This window comes from Barbatula barbatula, assembly GCF_947034865.1.
Source record: "Barbatula barbatula genome assembly, chromosome: 15".
NCBI lineage: Eukaryota > Metazoa > Chordata > Actinopteri > Cypriniformes > Nemacheilidae > Barbatula > Barbatula barbatula.
In genome coordinates, this window is record NC_136778.1 from 5,549,027 (window position 1) to 5,572,279 (window position 23,253).

The window sequence follows — 23,253 nt, forward strand, 5'->3', positions numbered from 1 at the left end:
ACGATTGTCAGCATAACCCAGCTGAATTATTTTGCAGTTAACTATTGAGCAACAACATTTCAAATGTAAAATTGCTTTATCTTTATACGGAATTAAGTTACAATAGGCTACTTCACGAACGCGTTTTCCATTCACTTCTATGTTCTATGATGTTTTGGCTAGAAGGGATAGAGCTACCTCCACTGGGCATGCGCACTTCAATCCCGCATATTTTTTGTCACGCTGACAACAGTTAATTTCAATTTTTTTCTTATTGTAAGATTAGGTTAAGGGTAAGGATTAGTTTACGTCACTTATTGTGATGTTATGGCGAGATTTTGCTTCACTTCTTGCCCTAGCTGTATCCCTTCTAGCCACAACACGTTCTGCATCTCGTGAGCGCTGCATCTCGCGTTTACGCAATGACGCGTTGTGTGGGAAACATACAGAATTTTTGTAGTTTCATTAGTATTCCATTGAAAATGAAGTTTCTTTGTGCGTTTTGCGTTTTCATTTGTCCCATAATTACTGACGATAAGACCAACCCCTTTGAGGCAGGCGGCAGAATGACATCACTTATCTGGTGCTGCTGCAGGCTGACCTCGGTCAAAGGCAGGTGATGAAAGGCTGACAGAAAGCTTTCGGATTGCCAGGACACGCAGACATCTGACGTTCATTTTACACTATAAGTGGCAAAGTGTTAAGATCGTTGGCAAAGAAATGCATCCTTTACAAACTGTAATTACTGAGCATGTGACAGTGATTTGGAGGGTTAGCAGGTGGAGCAGAAGGACAGCCTGTCAACGATATGTCAGCCAGTCACTGCCACACAGGGCCTGGCAACAAAAACGCAGCCAATAACCGTCTTTTAAACCGGAGCCAATTAGAATAAGTGGGAAATACGAGACATGCATTGATCGACATCCAAGGTGGATGTTCCGATATTTCCGGGAGAATTCAGAAATGCTTTGTGGGTTATTGAGTCAAATAACCACATGATGACTGACGGAGGTTAATTTGATTCCGTTTACGTTTAATGAATAAGAAAGCACAGATAACTGTTTTAAAATAGTTGTTTTATTTCATATACAAATTTCTTAACTGACATTTGGATGGGTGAACACGTACACAATAGGGATATAAAATGTTTGGTCATCGTTTAACTACATAAGGCATACAAAAGACAGCAGGCTACATGATCATTTCTGCTTGGGATTGGTATTATGATCCCCTAAAACTGTGAAGAAATCGATGTAGTATGTCTACTGATGTCTTAAGTATTATACATTATAAATGGTGCTTAACAAAAGCATAGAATACTGTACTTGTGAAGTTTGTTTAGATGCATACAAACTGGCTTGTTTGATCCAACAACATCATTATTAGCATTCAACAGATGTAGTGAGAGTGTGGAAAACAGTGAAATACTTCATTATATTGTTTTCAGAACGTACTTTCCTCCTAATTTCTTAAATATCTTGTTTTTTTCTGGTTAGTATTGCTGTCCTTGTTTTATAAACAATGATTATACAAAATGGAAAACTGAAATTTGTGAATCCAAAATTTCTAATATTCTCATCTATAACGAAAATCTGTGATAGTTTGATACACTATATTATATTGGAAGACTCATACTGGGTATATAAATGTTATGTTTTTCACCACAACCAAAAACTATCTATTGTGCAAACTCATAACAACGTTTGTGCAAAATTGTGGAAAAGTGGCTCTTGTTTTCTACAATAAAGCCTCCATATCAGCATTTGTAATTATAAACTTCAAAAACATCTGAACCAACTGACACCAGCACAGAAAAGCATTACACAAAACTCTCTATGTACACAAGTAATGCAACACATACGAATTTCATATTAAAAATGCTTACATTTGAAGTGCACAAATACTACACGTAAAATATATATCACAAGCTTTTTTCAAATATGTATTCAAACTCATTGTCCTAGCGTGTGACTGGTATAAACGCAACATTCGCTGTTCAAGTTAGCCGACTTGTTCAAATCGTGTTCACAACGTGATTTTTAAGCTACATTTAGTGAGTGTAAAGGTTGGCAGGTTTGTGGTAAAGGACGTGTTGTGCCTGAGACAATCTGTGCAAACGTTACTGTGAGGTTGTGAAAACAGTATCACACAAGGTCCATGAGATATCTAGGGCATTGAGTTAGAACTGTAAACAACACGGGGCTCTTATACTTTTAGAAGATGGGGTTCAAGTCTGATCTTTAGGTCCAGACACTGTCGTATGCTTTTCCAGATTGATCTCATGTCTCCTCTTCTTTCAACCAAACAGCGTCTTATAATAAGGGGACTTTTGAGCATCGAGATCTCTGTTATGAGGTCACCAATGTGTAGATCATACTAGAAGACAAGATAAACAAGCATTATTGACATTGTGTGAAGATAAACAAATTTAACCCTTAAAGGTCCAGTGAATGAAATGTGGGGGCATCTAGCGCTAAGGTTCTGAATCACAACCGGCTACTCGCGCCACCCCTCCTCCTCCCTTTTGAAGCACTACGGTGGCTGCAACACGACCAAGATGTCACGTTTTCGCTTCTTTGCCGAAGGATAAGATAACGTATTTATGAAACCCGCTCTGTAGAGACGTTTGTCCGTTTAGGGCTGCAGTAGAAAGAACATGGCGAATTCCACGTAAGAGGTCCCGGGGTGTATATAGATAGAGCTCATAAAAACATAACGCTTCATTATGCACCCATCTGAAGAAATAGTTATATTATATTGCCAATAGACCTAAAAAAATTACACAAAGCACCTTTAAATAAAAACTAAAGAGTAAAAGGCAAGAACATTTAAATCCGCTTTATATGTTACCAACATTGTTGCCTGATGATGACTGATAGCAGACATCCCTACCAACTTACACAAGATCTTGGGAGTCGGCCATATGCAAAGTTTTGATGCAAAACTGATTTCTTCATTCAAAGGTGTTAAAAGAGCTATTTAAAAATGTCCATTACACAAACATCACAGGGATTTTAGCTTCTAAAGCCTCCAGCAATCTATGACTAAATGATCAAATCAATTGAACAAACTGGTTCATCTAGATTCAATAAGCCAAAAACTTTTTCAATGAAATTTACATGGAGATTTGCAAACAATTCATCTTAAATTATGAATAAAATGAAGACAATTACAATGTCTTTCCTGTATAAATGTTGCTGTTACAATGCGTGTTCTAGTTTTCTTATGTTTTCCAAACAAATCCCTTTAAAACCGAAACATCCTGCCAAATGTATATGTCATCATTTACTCACCCTTATGTCATTGCAAACACGAATGACTTTCTTCTGCAGAACAAAAAAGAAGATATTTTAAAGAATGTTTGTAACCAAACAATGATCCCTCATTGACTTCCACTAAGAGATTTCTCAAAATATATTATTATGTGTTACACAGTAGAAAGTCTTACACCGTGTTTACATAGTGCGATGCAACAAATATAATCGAAAATATTAAAACCAATTATTATTAAATATTTTGTCCACAATGGATGTGATGCAACGCGACAATCCCATTAGAACAAGTCTTTTGTCATGTCCCGTTGCGCCGGTTGCAAGGTTTGAATAACATAAGTGTGAATAAATAATGACAGATCTCTTCGGATGCATCCTACAACATTCAAGTCAACTTTATTTATATAGCGCTTTTTAAAATTTTCATTGTTACAAAGCAGCTGCTAACCCAGATCTTTATCTACTAGACCACATCACCCAATATTACATAGTTTGCATAAGTAACGCCCCACGTAAATATCTGTATGTGGTAAAATTACTGCCTTCTTGATATCTTATATACTAATCTAATTAACTTCATTACAAACATACTTCCAATTTCCATCTGGTGAGTTATGTTCACATGATCTTTTTTGCCTCTTTCACATTTCTTTGAGTCTATTCTGTGAAATGAGCTCATACCCATGGGTTCAATCATACTGTCAGGGAACGGCTTAATTAGTTCATTTCTTCCAAGCTAACAACAAACACAACAGCCGTCTTGTCACCAAATTATCCGGCTGAAACCGCAGTATACAATCTCAGATGGTGGAGGCATGGAGATGTAAGCTGCTGACAATATGGAAAATGACAGCTTCACCATCTTGATAATCACTCTGGGCAGGTCCTGCATGATATGGACTTTTATTTATTTATAATGCAACGCCATATGTTACTGATGTATGTTGATTTCACACTTGGGGCTATGAATGTTAGACCAGAATGTTGTCCACAGGCATTAACACATAACAAGAGGTTGCCCTGATAAAACTTGTATAAGCAGTTCTTGCCGTGACTTCTGTTCTCACCCCCACATGCTGAAGATAGAAGCAGCGTGGATCCCTTTATATTCCTACTCTTTTCAAAACGTTGAAATCTAGATTTATATATGCTCTTTGAAAATATATCAGCGCATCAATACTGCATATGTAACATGTATATTTAATCTCTCTGAGAATATTATTTAAATGAAACCGCAAATGAGAAATATCAAGCATTAAGGCAGGTATAGAAATAAGTGTTGTTTTATTAAGTACTTGGACTTATTTTAAAACATCCTTTAGCGAGGAAGATCAATGAATAATGTGTTTATCTTTGATTATAGACATGACCCTGATAGTTCTGCAAACATCTGAAGAGCATAAGGCGAGCTGGGCTCCAAAAATGTGCCTTTGCCATTCGCATGAAGTTTAAAGGGGTCATATGGCGCGAACACTTGTTTTTCCTTGTCTTTGGTGTGTTATATGTTGCCAATGGATGTATTAGACACGTACAATTGCTACATTCAAAGTGTCGGAACAAAAGAAGCATTCTATCTAAAAGCGAATGCTCACCCGGACCTGCCTGGCAAATCATAGCACACCTCGCTTTTCAGAGCGATGAGCTTTGCAAGAAATCTGCACGTTTCAGAGAGGCGGAGCAAAGCGGGGATAATACAGCGTGAATCATGTTTACACATTGCATTACATCAAAAGAAATTAGAATATTAGTTTTAGCCGTATCGTATGACCAATATACCAATATGAGAAGAACTAGTGTGAAATTTCCACAAATCGCTCTGTTTCACTTTTACCAAAGCGGCACACTTTCTTGACTCATTAGGTTTGAATGATGTTTCGAAAAAAGGAAACTGCAGAGCAGCTATTGTAATTGGATGGGTATGGCCCGGTGCGCTGATATAGAATTTGCAATTGATCTGTAAGAGTTTAAAGGGGTCATATGGCGCGAACAGTACATTCGACAATTTTAAGATCTGAAGTTAAACTGTGCAGGAAGACAATTGGACAACATGCATTAAATCAGAGACTACAAAGAATTATTCCAAAGGTTTATGCAAATTGAATAACATTGTGTCCACAAAATAAAAAGTTTCAAATATAGAATACATTGTAGCTCATTGTGTATCATCATAATGGCTGTAAACAAAACACTAAATCAGGGGTTCCCGAGGACGTTTTTTCCTTATGAAAGCGTATTTAATCAATAAGTGTAACAAAATATAAAAATATTAGTCAAGTTAAAAATAAAACATGCAAATAAAAAGCCATCAGCCTCTAGAATTTCATCCCCCTCGATCGTGACCCCTGAGGTGATTACGTCATATTAGCAATCGCATTAGGTTAGGTCCAGCGAGTCAATTACAGCACCATGTTAGACATTAAGATATGTGCACGCAGATTATACTTCATGTTTGAAGTTAAATATAATTTTATTCGTCGATATTAAACATTGGTAAATATCGACCAAAGACAACGCAGGGAGGCTAGCCGAGGAGGGCGGAGAAGCACTGCAGTCAGAAAGGCCATCGTCCTCAGGTGAGAATCCATCAGCACTCAAATCAGTTTGATGAAATTTGACCATCAGTAGTAATAGATCATGGTTTATGTATAACAACTAGTAAAATAATAAGTAAATAACTATAAAGTCATATTATGTTAGACTTGTCATTATGCGTGTCCTCCGAGGATAGCGGGGGTCTCGAGTCCATGGCACTGTTATTTTGGGGGTCGCCGACTGAAAAGTTTGGGAACCCCTGCTCTAAATGATATGGAAAAGATACCTTCAATAATGTGTTGCAATGTTGCATCTGGCGTGGTGTGTCGACATGTGTAAGAAATACTTATTTTCAGAAATACAAAAAAGAAATCAATAAGCTATTTTTAAGGTCACAGTACAGAGTGAATGTTAAGAAGCAGCCAGTTTGGAGATGGGTCAACGGTCAGAAAGTCAGAAAGATCACTGGTAGATGTCCTTGTAAAGAGTATAAAGAGGGTTACAGCTGCGAGTGTTTCTCAGCGCATTTCAAAAAACTTGTGCAGTGTGAGATTGACAGGTTACGGGGTCCAGAGAAACGAGTTTCACATCTTTAAAGTGATGGATTCCAATAGATGTGGAAAAAATAAAATAAAATAGAAAAAATCCCATTCCAGGAGCAAATACTGTTAAATTATGTAGAATATAAAATTGTCCTGACACACATCAATTGCCTTTAATCATGCAAAAGGTCACAGACTTGTTTGCTCGAAGGGTGAACCTAGAATATGTGCATTTATTTTTATATCTGTGCATTAACATTTAATGTGACATGATATAATGTGAAGAAAAAAGATATCTGGAATTCGACCCAAAGGCATGTTCCCGTCGCCATCCAAGTCCTTGCCAGTTCAAATATATGTTTACATATACATCTCTGCTGTGCTAGGCTCACGATTGCTTACACTATAGCAGACAGACTATAAAGCACCAACCAGTAGAGATAGTAGAAGAATGAGAGGACGAAGAAGGACATCTTGCACCAGGCTTCTTTTTGGCAGAATTTCAACGTGTCTCCATTCATGACAGATGCCGGATCGTAGAGAAGCTCCTTGGTGTCGGTCGGGCTGTGGAAGTACCTGCCAAAGACGGGAAAAACAAGAGGCGGGTAGTGCGTCTTGTAACAAAATCTCCATCTGTGATCTGAACGTACAGCACGTGTTCCGCTGGCTTTCTTTGGGCTTTTGGAAATGTAGCGTTAGAGGGTGTTTTAAACATGATCTGTTATTGTTGTCGGTGATCCTCATTGGTGAAATCTGAGCTATTTAGTCTAGATTTTTGATAACAATTTAAGAATATCTTCAGGGTTTTATTCTTCACTATTAGTCTACAGAAGACCGAGCGGGAAGATCTGTCATCTTATGAGAGTGATGGCCGTTATTTACAACAGCTCTGAACGTTTTGTAATAAACCCTAAAGGAAGATTTTACGATCTACTGCAAAATGACTGAAGCTCATTTGATCCAGTTGTGATTTCTCTAGCTGTTTCACTGTGCCATGAAACATTGAGTCTGCTATTATTCATCTGGAAGAAATAAGAAAGACTAATATACAGAGACAAAACGAACTGGAAAATTCACTAAACGGTTGTGTTGCTTCGGCACACAACATTTCTATTTCAAATTTATTTCAGCACAAAAAAGTAAGCACACCTTAAAGAAACAGTTCACCCAAAAATGTTGTCATTTGTCAAAATTCTATCATCATTTACTCACCCTTGAGTTTTTCCGAATATGTATACATTTGTTTGTTCTGATGAACTCAGAGAAAGATATTCGGAATAATGCTTGTAACCAAACAGTTCTCAGCCACAATTGACTACCATATTAGGAAAAATTACAATGATAGTCAAAAGTGTCAAACAGTTTTCTTTCCTACATTCACCAAAATATCATCTTTTGTGTTGTATAACGCCATTTTCCCTGCTATGGTAGTCAATGGTGGCCAATACCTGTTTGGTTACAAGCATGCTTCCAAATATCTTTCTCTGTGTTGATCAGAATAAACAACTTGGGTGGATAAATGAAGACAGAATTAAAATTTTTGGGTGAACATGCTTTTCATCTTATAGAAAAGAGCCCAATAATCAGACTTATCAGGACACGCATCAAGTGCACTTTTAGCAATTCTAAAGGTCGACCACTGCAGTCGTGCTGGATTGTAGATGTAAAGTGATGCTACACAGTCCCGGCAGAGTATGCTTCATCCTCCACAGCCTACTGTAGGACTCAGAAGCGGCTTACAAGATGAGAAATTGTGCTGTGCAACACAACTTTGGTGGGCGTGTTGCTGCTGTAACCTCATTTGCATTATTCCTTTAGTGAATTAGGATCTATAACAGACATGTGCATGCAAATACTTCTGTTGGACACAATTCATCCCTAGTGAATTCTTCCTCTGTCTGCCAGCTAAGCCAAATGTACCAATTAATTCTCAGACAGGAGTTTTAATGGCTAGTCTTTCTTTGATCGACCAAAAATGAAAATTCTGTCATTTACCTCTCGACATTTCAAACCAGTATGGCTTTCTTTGTTATACACAACGTCCACGTTGACTTGCATGGGTTTTGTCAATGGGGACCAATGGTTTTCGGTTACCGACATTCTTCAAAATATATTTTTTGTGTTTTGCAGAAGAAAGAAGGTCATACAGGTTTGAAAAAGGGTGTGACAGGTTTTTAAAGGGTGTGAACCATCCCTTTAAAGAACAGGACAATTGTGATTTATCAGGATATGTATTTCTGTTGTATATGTCTGGTATGACACTTTAATATAGTGTTAAAGACTGGTTAAGGTGCTCACCTCCATGTGTTGTAGAAGAACAGAGGGATGTTCAGGCCTACAGTAAGCCACTCCTGAGCACACAGGAACATGATACAGAAGAGTACATGGATGGAGTATTCTGGAAGTACCAGCTGTACAAAGAATAGAGAAGTATATCAGATACTTCCTTCACATTGGGAATAATAGGATTAACCATGCGATTCAAATTTAGGTTTGTAGTAGATCTTTTTTATCTTTACTGCACCTGGTTCATTCTCGAGAAAGAACATCGATGTATTATATCGCTGCTGTCCTTCTGAAACCTCTTATCTCCATATTTCGTGATCTTTATTTTTTGTCATTTTTGTCAAAGTTCCTGTCAACTTTGAGAACACTTAATGTAATCATTTAAAAAGGCCTACGGTGTCTTTTCCATTTCATGAAAAACAGCGAATTTGGACATACAAGGTTTCAGAAGGACGGTGACAATATGTATTTATCGCACTGAACAGATTTCAGTAAAATATTACATTCCATTGCTTGTATGTCAGTTACATGTGTGCTGATTTTTTAAAGGAAAGTGCTCATATTATTGGTCAAATGATCTAATAAAGAACTTTAAGTACAGATATATCGGTATTTTTTTCACACTTTTGGTCGATCGTTTAAAAACAGACGATGATCGGGCCGATATATCCTGTCAATCAAAAGAGGACAGAAAAATGGTAAGAATTAGTGCTCTGTTTATAGAAAAACATCACCAGATTGATAGTCAATATTAATAGTCATTATATGAATTAATAACATTCAGAAAGTTAAAAAATATCACTGTAATCTTCAGAATCAGCATCACTAGGCAGATATCACTCTGTATAATCGGCTTACGGTGGATACATTTAGTGTCGGTGCATCTCTATAAAGAACAAATAAGTTGAGTTAAAAATAAGTAGAGTTACAAGCATGTCTTGAAAAGTTAAATAAAATGGCTGTTTTAATATTGCCGGCACAGATTCTGTGTGGACCCATGCATAAAATCAAGAGTTTCAATGAAATGTTCTTCCTGAAACAGAGTACTTGATTAAAAGCAGTAAATGTGTGGAGAACAAGTCTTCTGTGATGACTGCAGTTAACATTGAGGAAACATGTTTTTTTAGGTCGTATTAGTTCACCTTCAGCTGAGAAAGAACATGACAATTTTTGGCAACAATGCTGTGCCAGTTTGCTGCAAATGGACAAGAAAGGGCAGATACTCAAGTTGCTGTACTTGATTTTACTGCCATGCGTCTGCCAGTTCTTTTCTAAAGCTTATATTCCCTGTGGTATTTGCTTGGCAAGACAGTCCAAAAAGTTTCAATGTATCTTGAAGCATTTTTGAAGCCGTGGAAGATACAAGCACAAGCATTGATAAATGAACCTTTGAAGCATTACAGAAAAGCCAAAGAGTTATTAAATAAAGACACTGTTTGGTAAAGGCCTTGATTTGTCAAGATAATGTAAAATGGGTTTTCGAAGGCACTATCTAATATATAACCATTAAATCCAGTTTATTCCTGATACAAACTGACGGCTTACTTCTGTGAAAAGGCAATGAGAAGACATTTATCATTGAAATCACTATATCCTAAGGCACAAACCTTTCCTGTGGAGACCTTTCACTAGAGAAAAAAACCAAATGTGGTTCAGGTCAGCCTTGTAAAAGAGCTCATTAATGTGTGACCTGTCCTTACTATTCACCTTCATTGATTCCAAAAAAGTCTTAAAATACGCCACCCCTTACAAAAATACCTTATGTAAAAGTGTTCTGGATTCATTCCTCTTTTTGTGCCACATCCTCATTTTCATTACAAGGGAGATATTAAACACATTTTAAAATGTAAAGGATTGAAAGACTTCAATATATTTTAGCATGAAGTTATAGTTATAAAAAGGTTATAAAGAAGCTTCTCTAAGTTTATCTCTTGGCTTAAGGCAAATGCTTATGGGTAATTTTTCTGCTTTCTGCGATTGGCATACTTAAAGTTTTTCTTCTCAAACTTTAAGTAACTAAAACCTAATTCTTCTTTTAAGAATAAGTTATCTTGCCATGGTAAGTTTAAGCCACTGGCTCTGTTCTGCATTGCTACCCTAACCGTAAAACCCTGAAAGTGAATGATGAGACTGCAAGGCATGCAAATAGTTCCACTTAACTCGAAAATACATGAACAATAGCAAACATAGCATTGAGTAATATACTCAGTATATTTTTATCAGACAAACGTTATTGATTAATAAGTAATGAAAAGATTCTCACTTCAGTCAATCTTCGATCAATGTCCCATTGAGCTCACTGTAATGCATTCTGGGATTGCACTCTTTATGAAGGATACATGTGCTCTCTCAGAATTAAACTATACTCTGAGGTGCACAGTATTTTTACGGTCAAGAAAATGTTAGTTTAAAGTTTATATTAAAGTTTAATATCATACTTTTTATTCCACTACAATTCATAAATACATGTTGATATTTTACCTTTAATTCTCATAGCCTACATTATAAATATAGTAATTTCTTAAAGAGTAAACAACACGAGATCATGAAAATGACATTTCATGCAGTGTGTAATGTTGCCGTGTTTGAAAGTAAGCAGACTGCCAAGTTGTAAACCCGAAAGTGAATGAATAAAGTTATTGGCTTGGAAAGGAAAAAGGGAGTCAACTCTGTATGACAAAAACGAGCCGTCCCTAGTACAACAGCGAAACGGCTCAGATTTACGTCACTACATATAGTTCTCACCTACGTTTTTTTTAGGACTGCCAGCGAAAACCTTACTCTTATCCCCCAAACACTGTAGCTTATTTAAAATAAAATGATATATTCATGCTTATTAATTCCTATATTTTATATTTGTCTTAAAAATATGCATGCATGTGTTCATAAATACAAAATGTATATGCGCAGTACACAGATATTATGTAAACAAAAAATACTTCATTGAAATAGTAACTCCAAAAGCAGATCACTGTGTTTGGGACATGCTGGATAACCTTTATGTGCACACTGGCAGCTGGAACAGGAGGGGCCCATCAAAAGTCAGTCAATCTGTTAGACTTCAGGGCTTCTAAACAACTACACAACTTCAGGCATAATAAACTGTCCTTCATTTCATAAGCACTTATTGACAGACAAAACAAGAAATTGCTTGAGAGTTTATATACTATATTTTTATAGAAAAAAATATATAATATATAATTTCATAATATGGGATCCTGTCTGTAAAAAACAGGATGAAGTCTCAACCTAAGTATGAAGAAATTAGCATCAAAGTTTGATTTCAATGATTAACTATGCTTTCAATCTGTGACATTGCTTTAGTCAGTATTAAAGATATCAAAGTTATATTTACAGAATGTTCTTTACATTACACTCCTGCTCCTTGCTTTAATCCATATTAATGCCATTAAAGACGGTCTTCAGTATTTCTCTAAGCTACAACAACAGATTTCCTTTAAAATGTGATCAAAATTCAATAATATTTCCTTCAGATCTGACATCTTCATGTATGAGTTTAAAATCCTTTTTATGTCACTCTTACAGTTGAAGCCACTTTTAGTCCCATGGCATTGTTATATCTATACATTAACTATGAGGGTTGTGGCCAAGTACCGCTCAGAGCTTTGAGAGATTTTGTAAAGTGTAACTGTTATAGAACAAGTGCTAGATACAGCCTCTTCAGAGTTATGTCACATAATGAGAGGTCTACTGCGGCTGAGTGCTTTGGTGGAGATTCTCTCTCTCTCTCTCACCCTCTGTTCCTATCACATTCTCGCCAGTCTGCCACTGCAGGTTTCTTCAATTAACACTACTTAGGACTAATGACAGGACGGGGTCCATTATGTTCATGCTCCACCATTAGCGCAGAGCGGCCGAGAGCAGGTATCGAGCCTGTGGGAATGTGTCTTCACTATGTATATAATAAGAACAGAGATGTAACGCTGGATTCAGACTGAGCGTCACCATCAACGCTTCTCATTTACTTTGAATGGGTGACGTCATGCGTTGCCGAATGAAATTGTGGTCCGTCAGCGTCGCTTCACTGGCGTTGCTTGGGGCAAGAAGTTGAACAATTCTTAACTTTTCAAGCGCCAACGCTGGCGTCAGCCAATCAGATCATCTTATACAAATAACCTAGTGCAGGCACTAGCCAATCGTGTTCGGGCAAGGGCCAGACCGGAGAACAATTGAAATGGCTGTTGTCACTATGACGATCGCGTCGGCCACGTTTCAGACGTAAAGGGAATAGCGTAACGCACAATGGGCTGGAGGTGTCAATACTGTCAGATGTATTAACATTTCTTGTGTTGGAAAAGAGACCACAAGAAGAACTAAATATTAAAATAAATAAATAAATAAATAAAAAGTGCTTTAAAATTTTTATTGTAAATAATTTAAGTTATGTACTTTGTAGTATAATGTGTCATGATGAACATGAGCCATTGCTTTGGAGAGAGGGTTGGAAAATAATAATTCTGTACTTTTTGTCTACTATATTTTTGTTAATCTACGCTAGTTTGGCACAGCGCTGTGTATAATCAAATGAGTCATTCTTATTCTTTTTTGCACAAAAACGACTCTTAAATTATTCACAAAACTCATTAAACATTGTTAATGGTTTACATAATTCATTTAGTAAATCAGGTCCTTAATTTATTGAAATGATGTGATTAAGAAAGAAAACGTCACAGAGACACTCAAATATACTACGACCCAAATGTACTACTGTACATGTCGTCTAAAACCCACAAAAGGTTTGACATACATAGACAGGAATCATAAATGAATAAAAAAAAAACTCAAAATATATTTATATCTGTATTACAATGACAATGCAGCCCTCAGATTAGCAGCAGGAAAAATGTTCTCCGCCTCAGCAGATCAAAAGAACTGCTGGTCTCCAATTACTGTCCTTCTCTTTCAATAGCAGCTAATAATTAACTGCAGCAAAGAATTATACATATTTTCTCTTTAAAGAACACCTATCCCCATGAGACAGCATAGCATATGCCCTGGCTCCCCATTAAGCTATTCAAGCTTTACATTCACATGTGAGGTAGGATGCCGTGGCTGAAGTGAACATTAGAAACGAATTCACTTTTAAAGGCTGAAAAGGTATAAGGTATATTTAGCGTATTCAAAATGAAGCAGGGTCCCATGCGCATCACAACAATTCCTAGCAGAAATACTATAATATATGATATGCTTAGAAAAAGGTCATTCATTTCTGTATGAGATCCCATGAATAGACTAAAAAAATATACAGTTAAGTTTGGAAACACTTACTTTAAAAAATCACCTTTTAGAATGTGAGTAAACTCCTCAAAACTGTAGAATAGCAAAATTGAAACTGTGGAAATGAATCAAAACTACTGTTTACATTTTAGAATCTTCAAAGTGGCCACCATTTAACTAAAATTTGCTAAATCGTTCTCTTGGCATTTTATCATTCAGCTTATTTATGTCTCTCTGGGTGTCCGTTTTTTTGTTTATTGGCTGCTTTTTCATCATTATTTGGTCCACGTCATCCATTAAAAATATAATATTTTGTTCTAATGCAAGAAATTAATATGCTGGCACATGTTTTTGTCTATAAAAGTATTTACAAGCATTAAAGTGTTTAATGTTTATTGTTTAATGCTTGAGATAAAAGGATTGCTAAGATTATTAGAAACATTTCAGTCAAGCGTTTATCAACTTTTAACCGCTACAGTTATTGTGAAGAAAACTAAACGTTTTTAAAAGAGTATCTACTTTTGTGGCAGTGGTAGTGCATTCAAGGCCTTTTCACACCAATAATGATAACTATAAAGATCACTACTGTTGTAAAAACTGTTTCACATTTAAAACTACAGCACAAGAATAATGATAAGAATACAGGGGATCAATATCATTGGGATCACTTTCCGAAAGTTTTTATTGGAGCTGATGATTGATGACTGTGAAGCAAATATTTAATTGTAATTTAAAGTGCTTGCATATTTAAAATGTGAAGCCGCAGCATTCAAGCTTAGAATGAATTTTAATTTATAAAATAAAAAAATAATATAATAATTTTTTAGTGTGGTAGGTAATTTAGTTATTGTTCTAGTTAACTTTATACAGTCCCAGCAGGCACCTTGATGTTGAAAAGACTTCAAATTGACATCAAAAATTGACATGAAAAAACATGTCAAAAATGCATATCCGAATTGACCACCAAAATAATGACACAAAAGCAGTAAAATGTAAGAAAAGTTTTATTAATCACACTAAAAATAATAAAAATGTGAACTGGATCCCCTGAAGGGACTACAGGTGTGGTGCTAAACAGCAGAGAAATTCTCATTGAATGGGCATTAGATCTGTTGTAAGGCAAAATATACCGTAAAACCAAATCATTTTCAAATCTGTGGGTTGCCTGCATTTGTTCCTCAGACATGAAGTGTCAATCACTTTTTCACATCAATGTTTGATGTCAAGTTTGCATCTTTAAACATCAATTGCCCACTGGAACACTTTTTAAAAAGAGATGTGCAAATGAGTGCTGTTTGAGGCCCCGTTTAAGAAAAAATATGCAACTTAATCTTAATCGGGCTGAGATGAATTCATATTTTGCCATAAATATCAATTAAACACACAAATAAACCGTGAAACTGATTTGATGTAAACTGAATCTCAAACAAATCGGCGTGCATCTACATTAAACCAATTTAAGTGTGGGTACGAACTTTATATTTTCACACAATTAACATCGGAAGAAATTGTTGTCCGAACTGACCTTGAAATGATGTTTTACGACATTTTGATCAAGTCTTGACTACGATTTGACGTTAAATTGACATCGAGGTTCCCGCAGGGGTAGTTATCGTTTTGGTGTGAAAGGGCTTTTAACTTTCTTGAAACCATTTGTATAGAATATACAATAATATGGAATTGTGCTGTACAATTGATGAATACAGACAAATCTAACACAGACTGAAAGTAAAAGTTTTCTGACAAACATGCAAATGAAAGCAGACATTGGTTAAGAGAGAATGGCATCAGTCTAGAAGGGTTACACTAATTGAAAGTTACAGTAGAACACATTGTTTTTTTTAAAGGCCAGAGTTAATTATACCATAGAGCGGCAGTACCGCCACACCTCTGATGACTGCACATTGTCTCACAGTGCTGTGACAGGCTAATAGCCTTCTGCCCTCTACACACCCATGTCAGACCTAACAAGATGCACACAGAGACAAGATACTGTCTGATTACCACTCAGATGTTGCTATTTTTAAAAGCCATGCTCTTTTATTTATTCCCTGGAGAGACAACGATGACAAAAGAGCCTTTGAACACAAGGCTTTCTTTCAGAGAAATGCGCAGTGAAATATTCACAGCTATGTTAGCGCAACCAATGGCGTGACTTTGTTGGCGGGACTATTTGTTTGGCAGACTAACGCCGGATTCGCACGGAGCGTCAACGCTTCTCATTCACTTTGAATGGGTGACGTCATGCGTTGCCGAACTGAATTGTGGTCCGTCAGCGTCGCTTCAATGCCGTTGCTTGCGGCAAGACGTTGAAAATTCTCAACTTTTCAAGCGCCGAAGCAGATCACCTTATGCAAATAACCTAGTGCAGGAACTAGCCAATTGTGTTCACGCAAGACCCGAGAACAATTAAACTGGCTATTGTCACTATGACGATCGCGTCGGCCACGCTTCAGACACGCCCTCCGTCAAGTGTTAACGCTGACGCCTCGTGTGATCGACCGACTGCATTATTCTACAAGAAGAAAGTCACATTCACTTAGGATGCCTTGAGGGTAAGTAAAACATGGGGAAACTTGGATTCAAGCCTAAAGTATCCCTGTAATTTCCATAAGGGTCGACTATCATCATCATCATTATGGGATTCAAATGAAAAGAGGGAGGCTGCTGCACTGCATACAGGTCTTTTATTACAAACTCTCCGCCTTTCAGCTGGAATTTGTCATTCTCAGTTATTGCATGTTCTACGCCACTGCCTTTGGTGATGAATGTAAATGTGAAGTGCGGGACAGAAACGTTTGTACTGCAACATCAAAAAGCAGCTTCTCGTTTGAAGAACAAACACACATCGTTGGCAACCATGGGGGATTATGCCACACCCCCCAGCGGAGGCCTCTGATTGGCTGTTCGATCATTGACCTTGTGCTTCAAATTTAGGGGAAAAAGCTTAGACTGAGCGACAATGAAACCGCTGGGGCAGAATATGAAATATGTTTATTGTGATTCATAGATTGTTTAAATTGTATTCAGTTGACAGTATTTGGCAGAAAAGTAACTGTCAAACTTATGATCTCATCAGTTCTTTAAGTAAGATTGAAAAATAATTATCCTTTCACGTGTTGTTTGTCCAAATTAAGCACATTAATATCAACCACTTAAACCCTAGAATATAAACACTGGTTTGCAATTCCATGAATTCCCTGACAGCTTTAGCCAACGATGTGCAGATAAATGTAATTGTATGAAGACAATATGTCTTCACCATAACAAATGCTACCGTACAATATAACAAGATACAAACAAACCTAAATTACAGATCCTGGAAGATCCAGTACTGTAAGTGTTAGCAGGTGTCTACAAATATGCTGGTGGTTTGAAAAGAAGCTGTGGGTAACTCGGCATAAGTATATCTTTTTTTGACTGCCAGTCATCCCAGCGAAGCTCCATTTCCTCCGAGGCTGTCTAGAAGATTGTTACTCAATGTATTTTGATAAAGGCCTCATCCTCACACGACACAAAATGACACTACTGCCACGCACTGACATTAATACTAGTTATAAATTACAATGGCAGTCAATGGTGGCCAAGAAATGTTCTGTTACAAGAATTTCTCCAAATATCTTTCCCTGTGTTCATCAGAACAAAGAAATACAGATTTGAAACAACTTGAGGGTGAGTAAATGAAAACAGAATTTTAATTTTTGGGTGAACTGTGCCTTTAAGAGTGATTGTCTCATCAAAAGATATACAGAAAAATGTCATCAATAATCATGTTTGGCAGAAACTTCTTGTTCAAGTGTTTTATAAAAGCAATAAAGCATAGCTCTTGCTTGAGTGATATTTGTTTAATTCTCTCTGGCTGGAGTTACAAAGATCCTTGCCAAATTATCAGTAAGCCCATGTCAGTCAAGCAAAGGCTCACCCCAGTGGGATGTGATACAAGCCTTAAGCCAAGTGTTTACAACCAAGATAACTAATAATGATAATAAATGACAAAACCACGGGCCACAGGCACAAAAAGAGCTTAGATGTCACTCGCTCACCAGCTTTAAAGCAAAGAGCCAAACGTACAGAATATGCTTTATGTTCCTATGAAGAAAGATGTATGGTGAATAAATGCTATAAGCTCCTGAACAGAATAGCACAAACAATGCCAAGGTCATGAGTCTGACAGCATTGTAACACACAGTAATTAAAATTTTAAATGAGTCGTAAGACACTTTGGCTAAAATAATTTATAAAATGCATAAATGTATTTGGACTACAGATTTGCCGTCACGGGTGTGCATGCAGAATATTGCCAATAAAACAACTGCAACTATCCCTTTTATATATAATAAATGTAAAAAAAACATTAGGCCTTTCGCTGTGTTACTCTAAAATATTTTTGAAGGGTTTAAAGAAAGAACAAGAAAATAAGAAAACGATTCAGTCCAAGCACACTAGTAATACATAATACAAGCCCTCATATGGCCAACATACTTTTCACAATGTTACAGTCTAAGGATTATTTTAGGAATTCCTTTCCTCTTTCTTGCTACATGCAGTCAGGTGAAACCTTTTCTGCTGTTTGCACATGCACATGGACAGCTGGGACTCGAGACAAGCCTTATGTGATGAGACATATTGCTCATGAAGGCGGCTGTAAGGTGTTCTGCTGATGTCGGCACAATCCATTGAACATAACAGGTTCTGGCCCCATGATAACAGCGCTCGAGATGTGCTTAGAGCTTGATAATACAGCTTTCATTAAATGGTCTTCAATGGCAAAAAATATAAAATATTCATCATTTTCGCAAAGGACATCTCTCTTTTTATGATGCATGTCTTTCGACACAAAGTCTAAATAGCCCCACCTATCTGGCCAACTTGCATCAATGAAACATTGAAATCAATACCTCCCCAACATTTTTCTCTCATTCCATACACATTTCTCATTCGGATACATAACACATATCAATAAAAATTAAGACACCATTGAACTTCAATTTTATGCTGACGTCAACAAACCACTATTTCTTGTGTATTCATGTTAATAAAAAGATATATTCATATTTTTAAAATGTATGTTTCTAGACAATTCTAACCACAGTGAGGAAATAAAGTGAAATATAATTTATAAACTATTTGACAGGTGAACTACTCCTTTAAGGAAATGATATTATGGTTCAGTCAAACAACGTTTAAATCATTTTAAGAGGTGCAGCTAACAATAACATTACAGTACCTTTCGCAGAAGGCAGCAGATCCTCTCAATGTTCCGAAGTCTTTCACGCTGTAGAAAGAAAAAAGATGCATTTTTATCTCCCATAACATTTACATTTCCTGCATCAAGGCTGAAAGCATTGTAAAACAAGCATCTTCAAATGGTTTTAATGATACATAATGATTTACATTTGTTATGAGTATGTGTATATTCATATGTCTTGAGTGGCACAGTGGTTATGGTTTTGACGTGCTCCTGTTTTCTCCAGCTCTTAGAGGTCTCTTGCAGAATCAGACAGCACTATATAATATGTTGGCAAGGACATGCATTTAGAAAAGCAAGATTTCTGAATGGCATGCAAATTAGCTTATGGTGGTTACATCACAACAGTCTATATATGTTTTATGGATGGCTTTTCCAACATGAATCACATTTGTGCAATGGAATGGACCTAATCTGCTATGTGAATGTGACATCTGGTCATGTCTTTCATAAATAGGTATGTCTCATCTCTTAAGGACCAGTGATGTTTTTTGCATCCCGAATCTGAAGGTGCAATGTATTTCTCTTATATGATTCTGATGCTGTGTCATATGTGATGAGAACAGAAAGCAGATCGCTGAACACAGTAAGAGGCTGGTATGGATGAACATTAAAGCACAAATAAATCTGCATGAGTGACACAGAAGAAAACAGCTGCGGTCTCTCTGAAAAAGCGCTATGCTTCAGCCCTCTGGCAGGAGGTGTGTCGAGATGCTATTTGCGTGTTAATAAAGTCAAAACATACATATTTGATTTCCAGTTTTTAACATTTTCACAGAAGACAAAGGTTCATGCAAATGCATTATTTATACCAGTTGCCTGTACTTCTAAATAATGTACCGTAATACACGAGTTCACAAAACACGGTAACCACTGCTCACACATGTAGTTACAAAAAAGTACCAGTCACACATTTACACAAAAAACTTTACTAAAATGCATTTTAAAAGTACAGAATTTGTAAGGCAAACAAGGCTGAATGTGTGCTGTTCCCACAAAAAGGACGTACAACTTTGAAGATTTATTTTGACATTACGCATCTTTTCCTCAGAATTTTCCCACGTGCATCTTTTAAACTTGTTTCAGCGCTTTGATTGACAACCGTCCGCCGTCCTTTTTCAGCACACAGCTGTGTTTCAGAGATTAGACCAAACATCTATGAACCACACACACGATTTTTGGGCTGCAATTTTAGTTCACCCGAATTAGCTCGAGACTTCTTTTTCATGCCGCCCTATTGCTTCTCGACCGCAGCACGCAAATATATTCCACTGGCAGCCACAGAGACTGGAGATAACCGCAGACATATCAGCACTTTTAATTAGCCTCGGCTCTCTTTGAAATATTCGTCAGCACAAATTTTACTTGACAAGGGTTGGCATACAGTGTAAACAATATTGGTAAATATAGGACAGTGAGAATGTTATGTTTTCGGATCATTGAATGTTACAGAGGAACCTGCAAGAAAGAATGGTTTATACAGTCTTTGAAGTAGACACAAATGCAAGCGCAGCAAAAATCTGAAGCACAAATAATATTACTAACAACGCCTTGAAAACATCATTAGGTCTCATGTGGACAGCTGGAAAAGCAATGCTAAAAGCAGATAATAAAATTGAATGTGCACGAGATGGCAAAATAAATATATTTTATACATTTACTTACACCCGTTTTTTAAAAGGAGGAAGAAAAGCTGTAGAATACATTTGTTAGACGTAGGAATCGAGCTTATGACTTGGTATGCCCTCGTCCTGCTATACCAACTGAGATAAAGGAACAACTGTTTTAACACCACTGTTTTCAGCTTTGTTCAATTTTACAAACAAACCCTTGCTGGGGTATTTTAAAAACTCTCTATTGCCAAAATAAAACAGCATTAGTAATTGTTCTGTCTGTTGAAGTGCCCTTCATTTCTCTCAGCTAAGTGATTCAGTCGGGGTTCATGTTTAAATGCCAGAGCAAAATGGTTTTATTTGGCTCTTTGAGTTAATTGAGAAGGACTGGAGAGTAACTGATGCCAATTGAACCCAAAGGGACCATCCGTGTCCAATTCAAAGTGAGCCCTGAGGAGGGTCATGTGACCCTTAGCCGTGGTGCATAATATAGTTTCCATAGGTTCAAAGCTGTATAAACCAAAAGCACAAAGCTGTATAAAGACGTGTCTCTGCTCCAATCCCACAGGGAACACACACATGGTGTGTATATTAAAATATATACCTTGCTTAAGTAGACAGTAGCTTGCCAAAATAAACACATAAACATGCCAATGGGCGTGCGTAAATGGTCATATTCTATGCATGCTGGCAAACATACTGTATGTATCAGGAGAACATGAAACCCCAGTTTTCCCGCAATCAACATGCCGTAATGAGAACACTGATTTAATTTATTTTTAAGCTGAAATCAATCACATGCCTGCAATTGTGTGTCTGAAAACAATGTTAGAAGCTTATGCACATCAGGCAGCACAGCACATCCACAAGACTGTAATGTTGACATGGAAAATGCCTCGTTTCAGCACATAAGAAAAATTTATCAGGCATTATTACAGTATTTTATGAAGAATAAAATCACAAGTGATTCATGGAGAATTATGTGCCTTCACAGAATCATTCGGACGATAGGAAAACTAAAAAGCTTGTGAAATGCTTGTGACCTGGAACAGTTCTTGGCCACCACCATTGACTACCAAAGTAGGAAAAATGACAATGGTTGTCAAAAGTGCCCCAGAACGGTTTGCTTTCCTTCTTTTTTCAAAATATTGTCTTTTGTGTTCAGCAGAAAGGAGACATTTACAAAGTAATGTTTCCTAAAAACTGTTTGGTTACAAGCATTCTTGTAAATATATTTCTCTGTGTTCATCAGAACAATGAAATGTACACTGTTTTGGAACTTGAGGGTGAGCAAATAAATACAGCATACTGTTCCTTTAAGATGTAAACCTCCATGTCATCCAAAAATCATTGAAATGTCACATTTTAAAATTTTCCCCTAATAATAAGTTCTGTCTTCATTTACGTCATACCCACATGTTGTTCAAAACCTGTATAGGACACAAAAGAAGATATTTTGAGAAATGTCTCAGTGGTTCTGACTCCATACATTGGAAGTCAATGGGGACCTATGTTTATTGGTTACCAACATTCTTCAAAATATCCTCTTCTGTGCAGTGGCGGTTTTAGCCACGGGCGAACCAGGCAGTCGCCCGGGGCGGCATTTTTTCATGTCACGTGGGGGGCGGCACCGGCACGAGCAGTAACAAAACTCTGGACCGCCGCAAATCGGTTATCTATTATCTATCATTCATTCATTGTGTGGGGAATTGGCAAATTGACGCCCCTGCATGCTGAAAAGATAAAGGTATGCAACTATAATGTTCTCTCTGTGTTTTGATTACTGTATCCATGTTGTCATATGAAGGGCTAATTTTCGTTTATCGTAGTTACCGTTTATTATATGAATAGACACACTTCTGTTTAGCCTAGTCGTTAGAGCGCCCGACTCTCATTCGGACAGACGCCGGTTCAAGGCCCGCGCAGGGCAGGTAGAACCGACAGCACTTATACAACAAATTTGGTTTTAAGTCAACAAACACGAGATCTAATTTCACCATAATATTGTGCTTTGCAACAAAACTGTTACAAGTTCAGTTATTATGATTTATTTCCATCAGTTGGGTTAACGTAAGGTCCTGTTATGAGCAAACAGAATTTTCCAATCTGTAGCTAGTTTCTAAAACGAACATAACCTTTGCTATTTATTTGCTACATCACACATGTCATGAATATGAAGGTTTTATGCATGTTTATGACAACTGTCATTAAGTGTCATTCGCTCAATTATGACATTTTTAATGCAAATATTGTTTGTTTGAGTTCTTTGTTGACAACTTTACATTAACCAATACATCTTAACCTGTCATAATTGTCATAAAAACATGACATAGCAGATTAATAATTGAATGTAAGACACTACTTAGCTGGTGTTTCGGCATCTAACCATATTGCCTTAGAGACACTTCTGTACGCGTCACAGTTGTTTTATTTGACAGAACAAACATTTTACTTGTACGGTCAACAGAAAGTTGGCCAACCCATCGCTCACGCCCTACCAACCACGACAAACAATATAACACACCGGATATAAAGGAAACGGA

General features: G+C 36.9%; 1 protein-coding gene across 2 annotated transcripts in view; it reads right to left on the reverse strand.

The window, feature by feature from the left end:
• Nucleotides 1-1,044: 1,044 nt before the first annotated feature.
• cnih3 (cornichon family AMPA receptor auxiliary protein 3) overlaps nucleotides 1,045-23,253 on the reverse strand; it is a 29,717-nt gene continuing 7,508 nt past the window's right edge. Inside the window, exons 3-6 of one of the 2 annotated variants that reach the window (XM_079474287.1) lie at nucleotides 19,077-19,124; nucleotides 8,624-8,736; nucleotides 6,758-6,901; nucleotides 1,045-2,355 (exon numbers count right to left, since the gene is read on the reverse strand). In XM_079474287.1, coding sequence (XP_079330413.1) covers nucleotides 2,328-2,355; nucleotides 6,758-6,901; nucleotides 8,624-8,736; nucleotides 19,077-19,124 — 333 coding nt within the window. In that variant the 3' untranslated portion in view covers nucleotides 1,045-2,327. Of the gene's footprint in view, nucleotides 2,356-5,324; nucleotides 6,902-8,623; nucleotides 8,737-19,076; nucleotides 19,125-23,253 lie in introns of those variants that run through there. The other variant, XM_079474286.1, reaches the window with a different exon arrangement.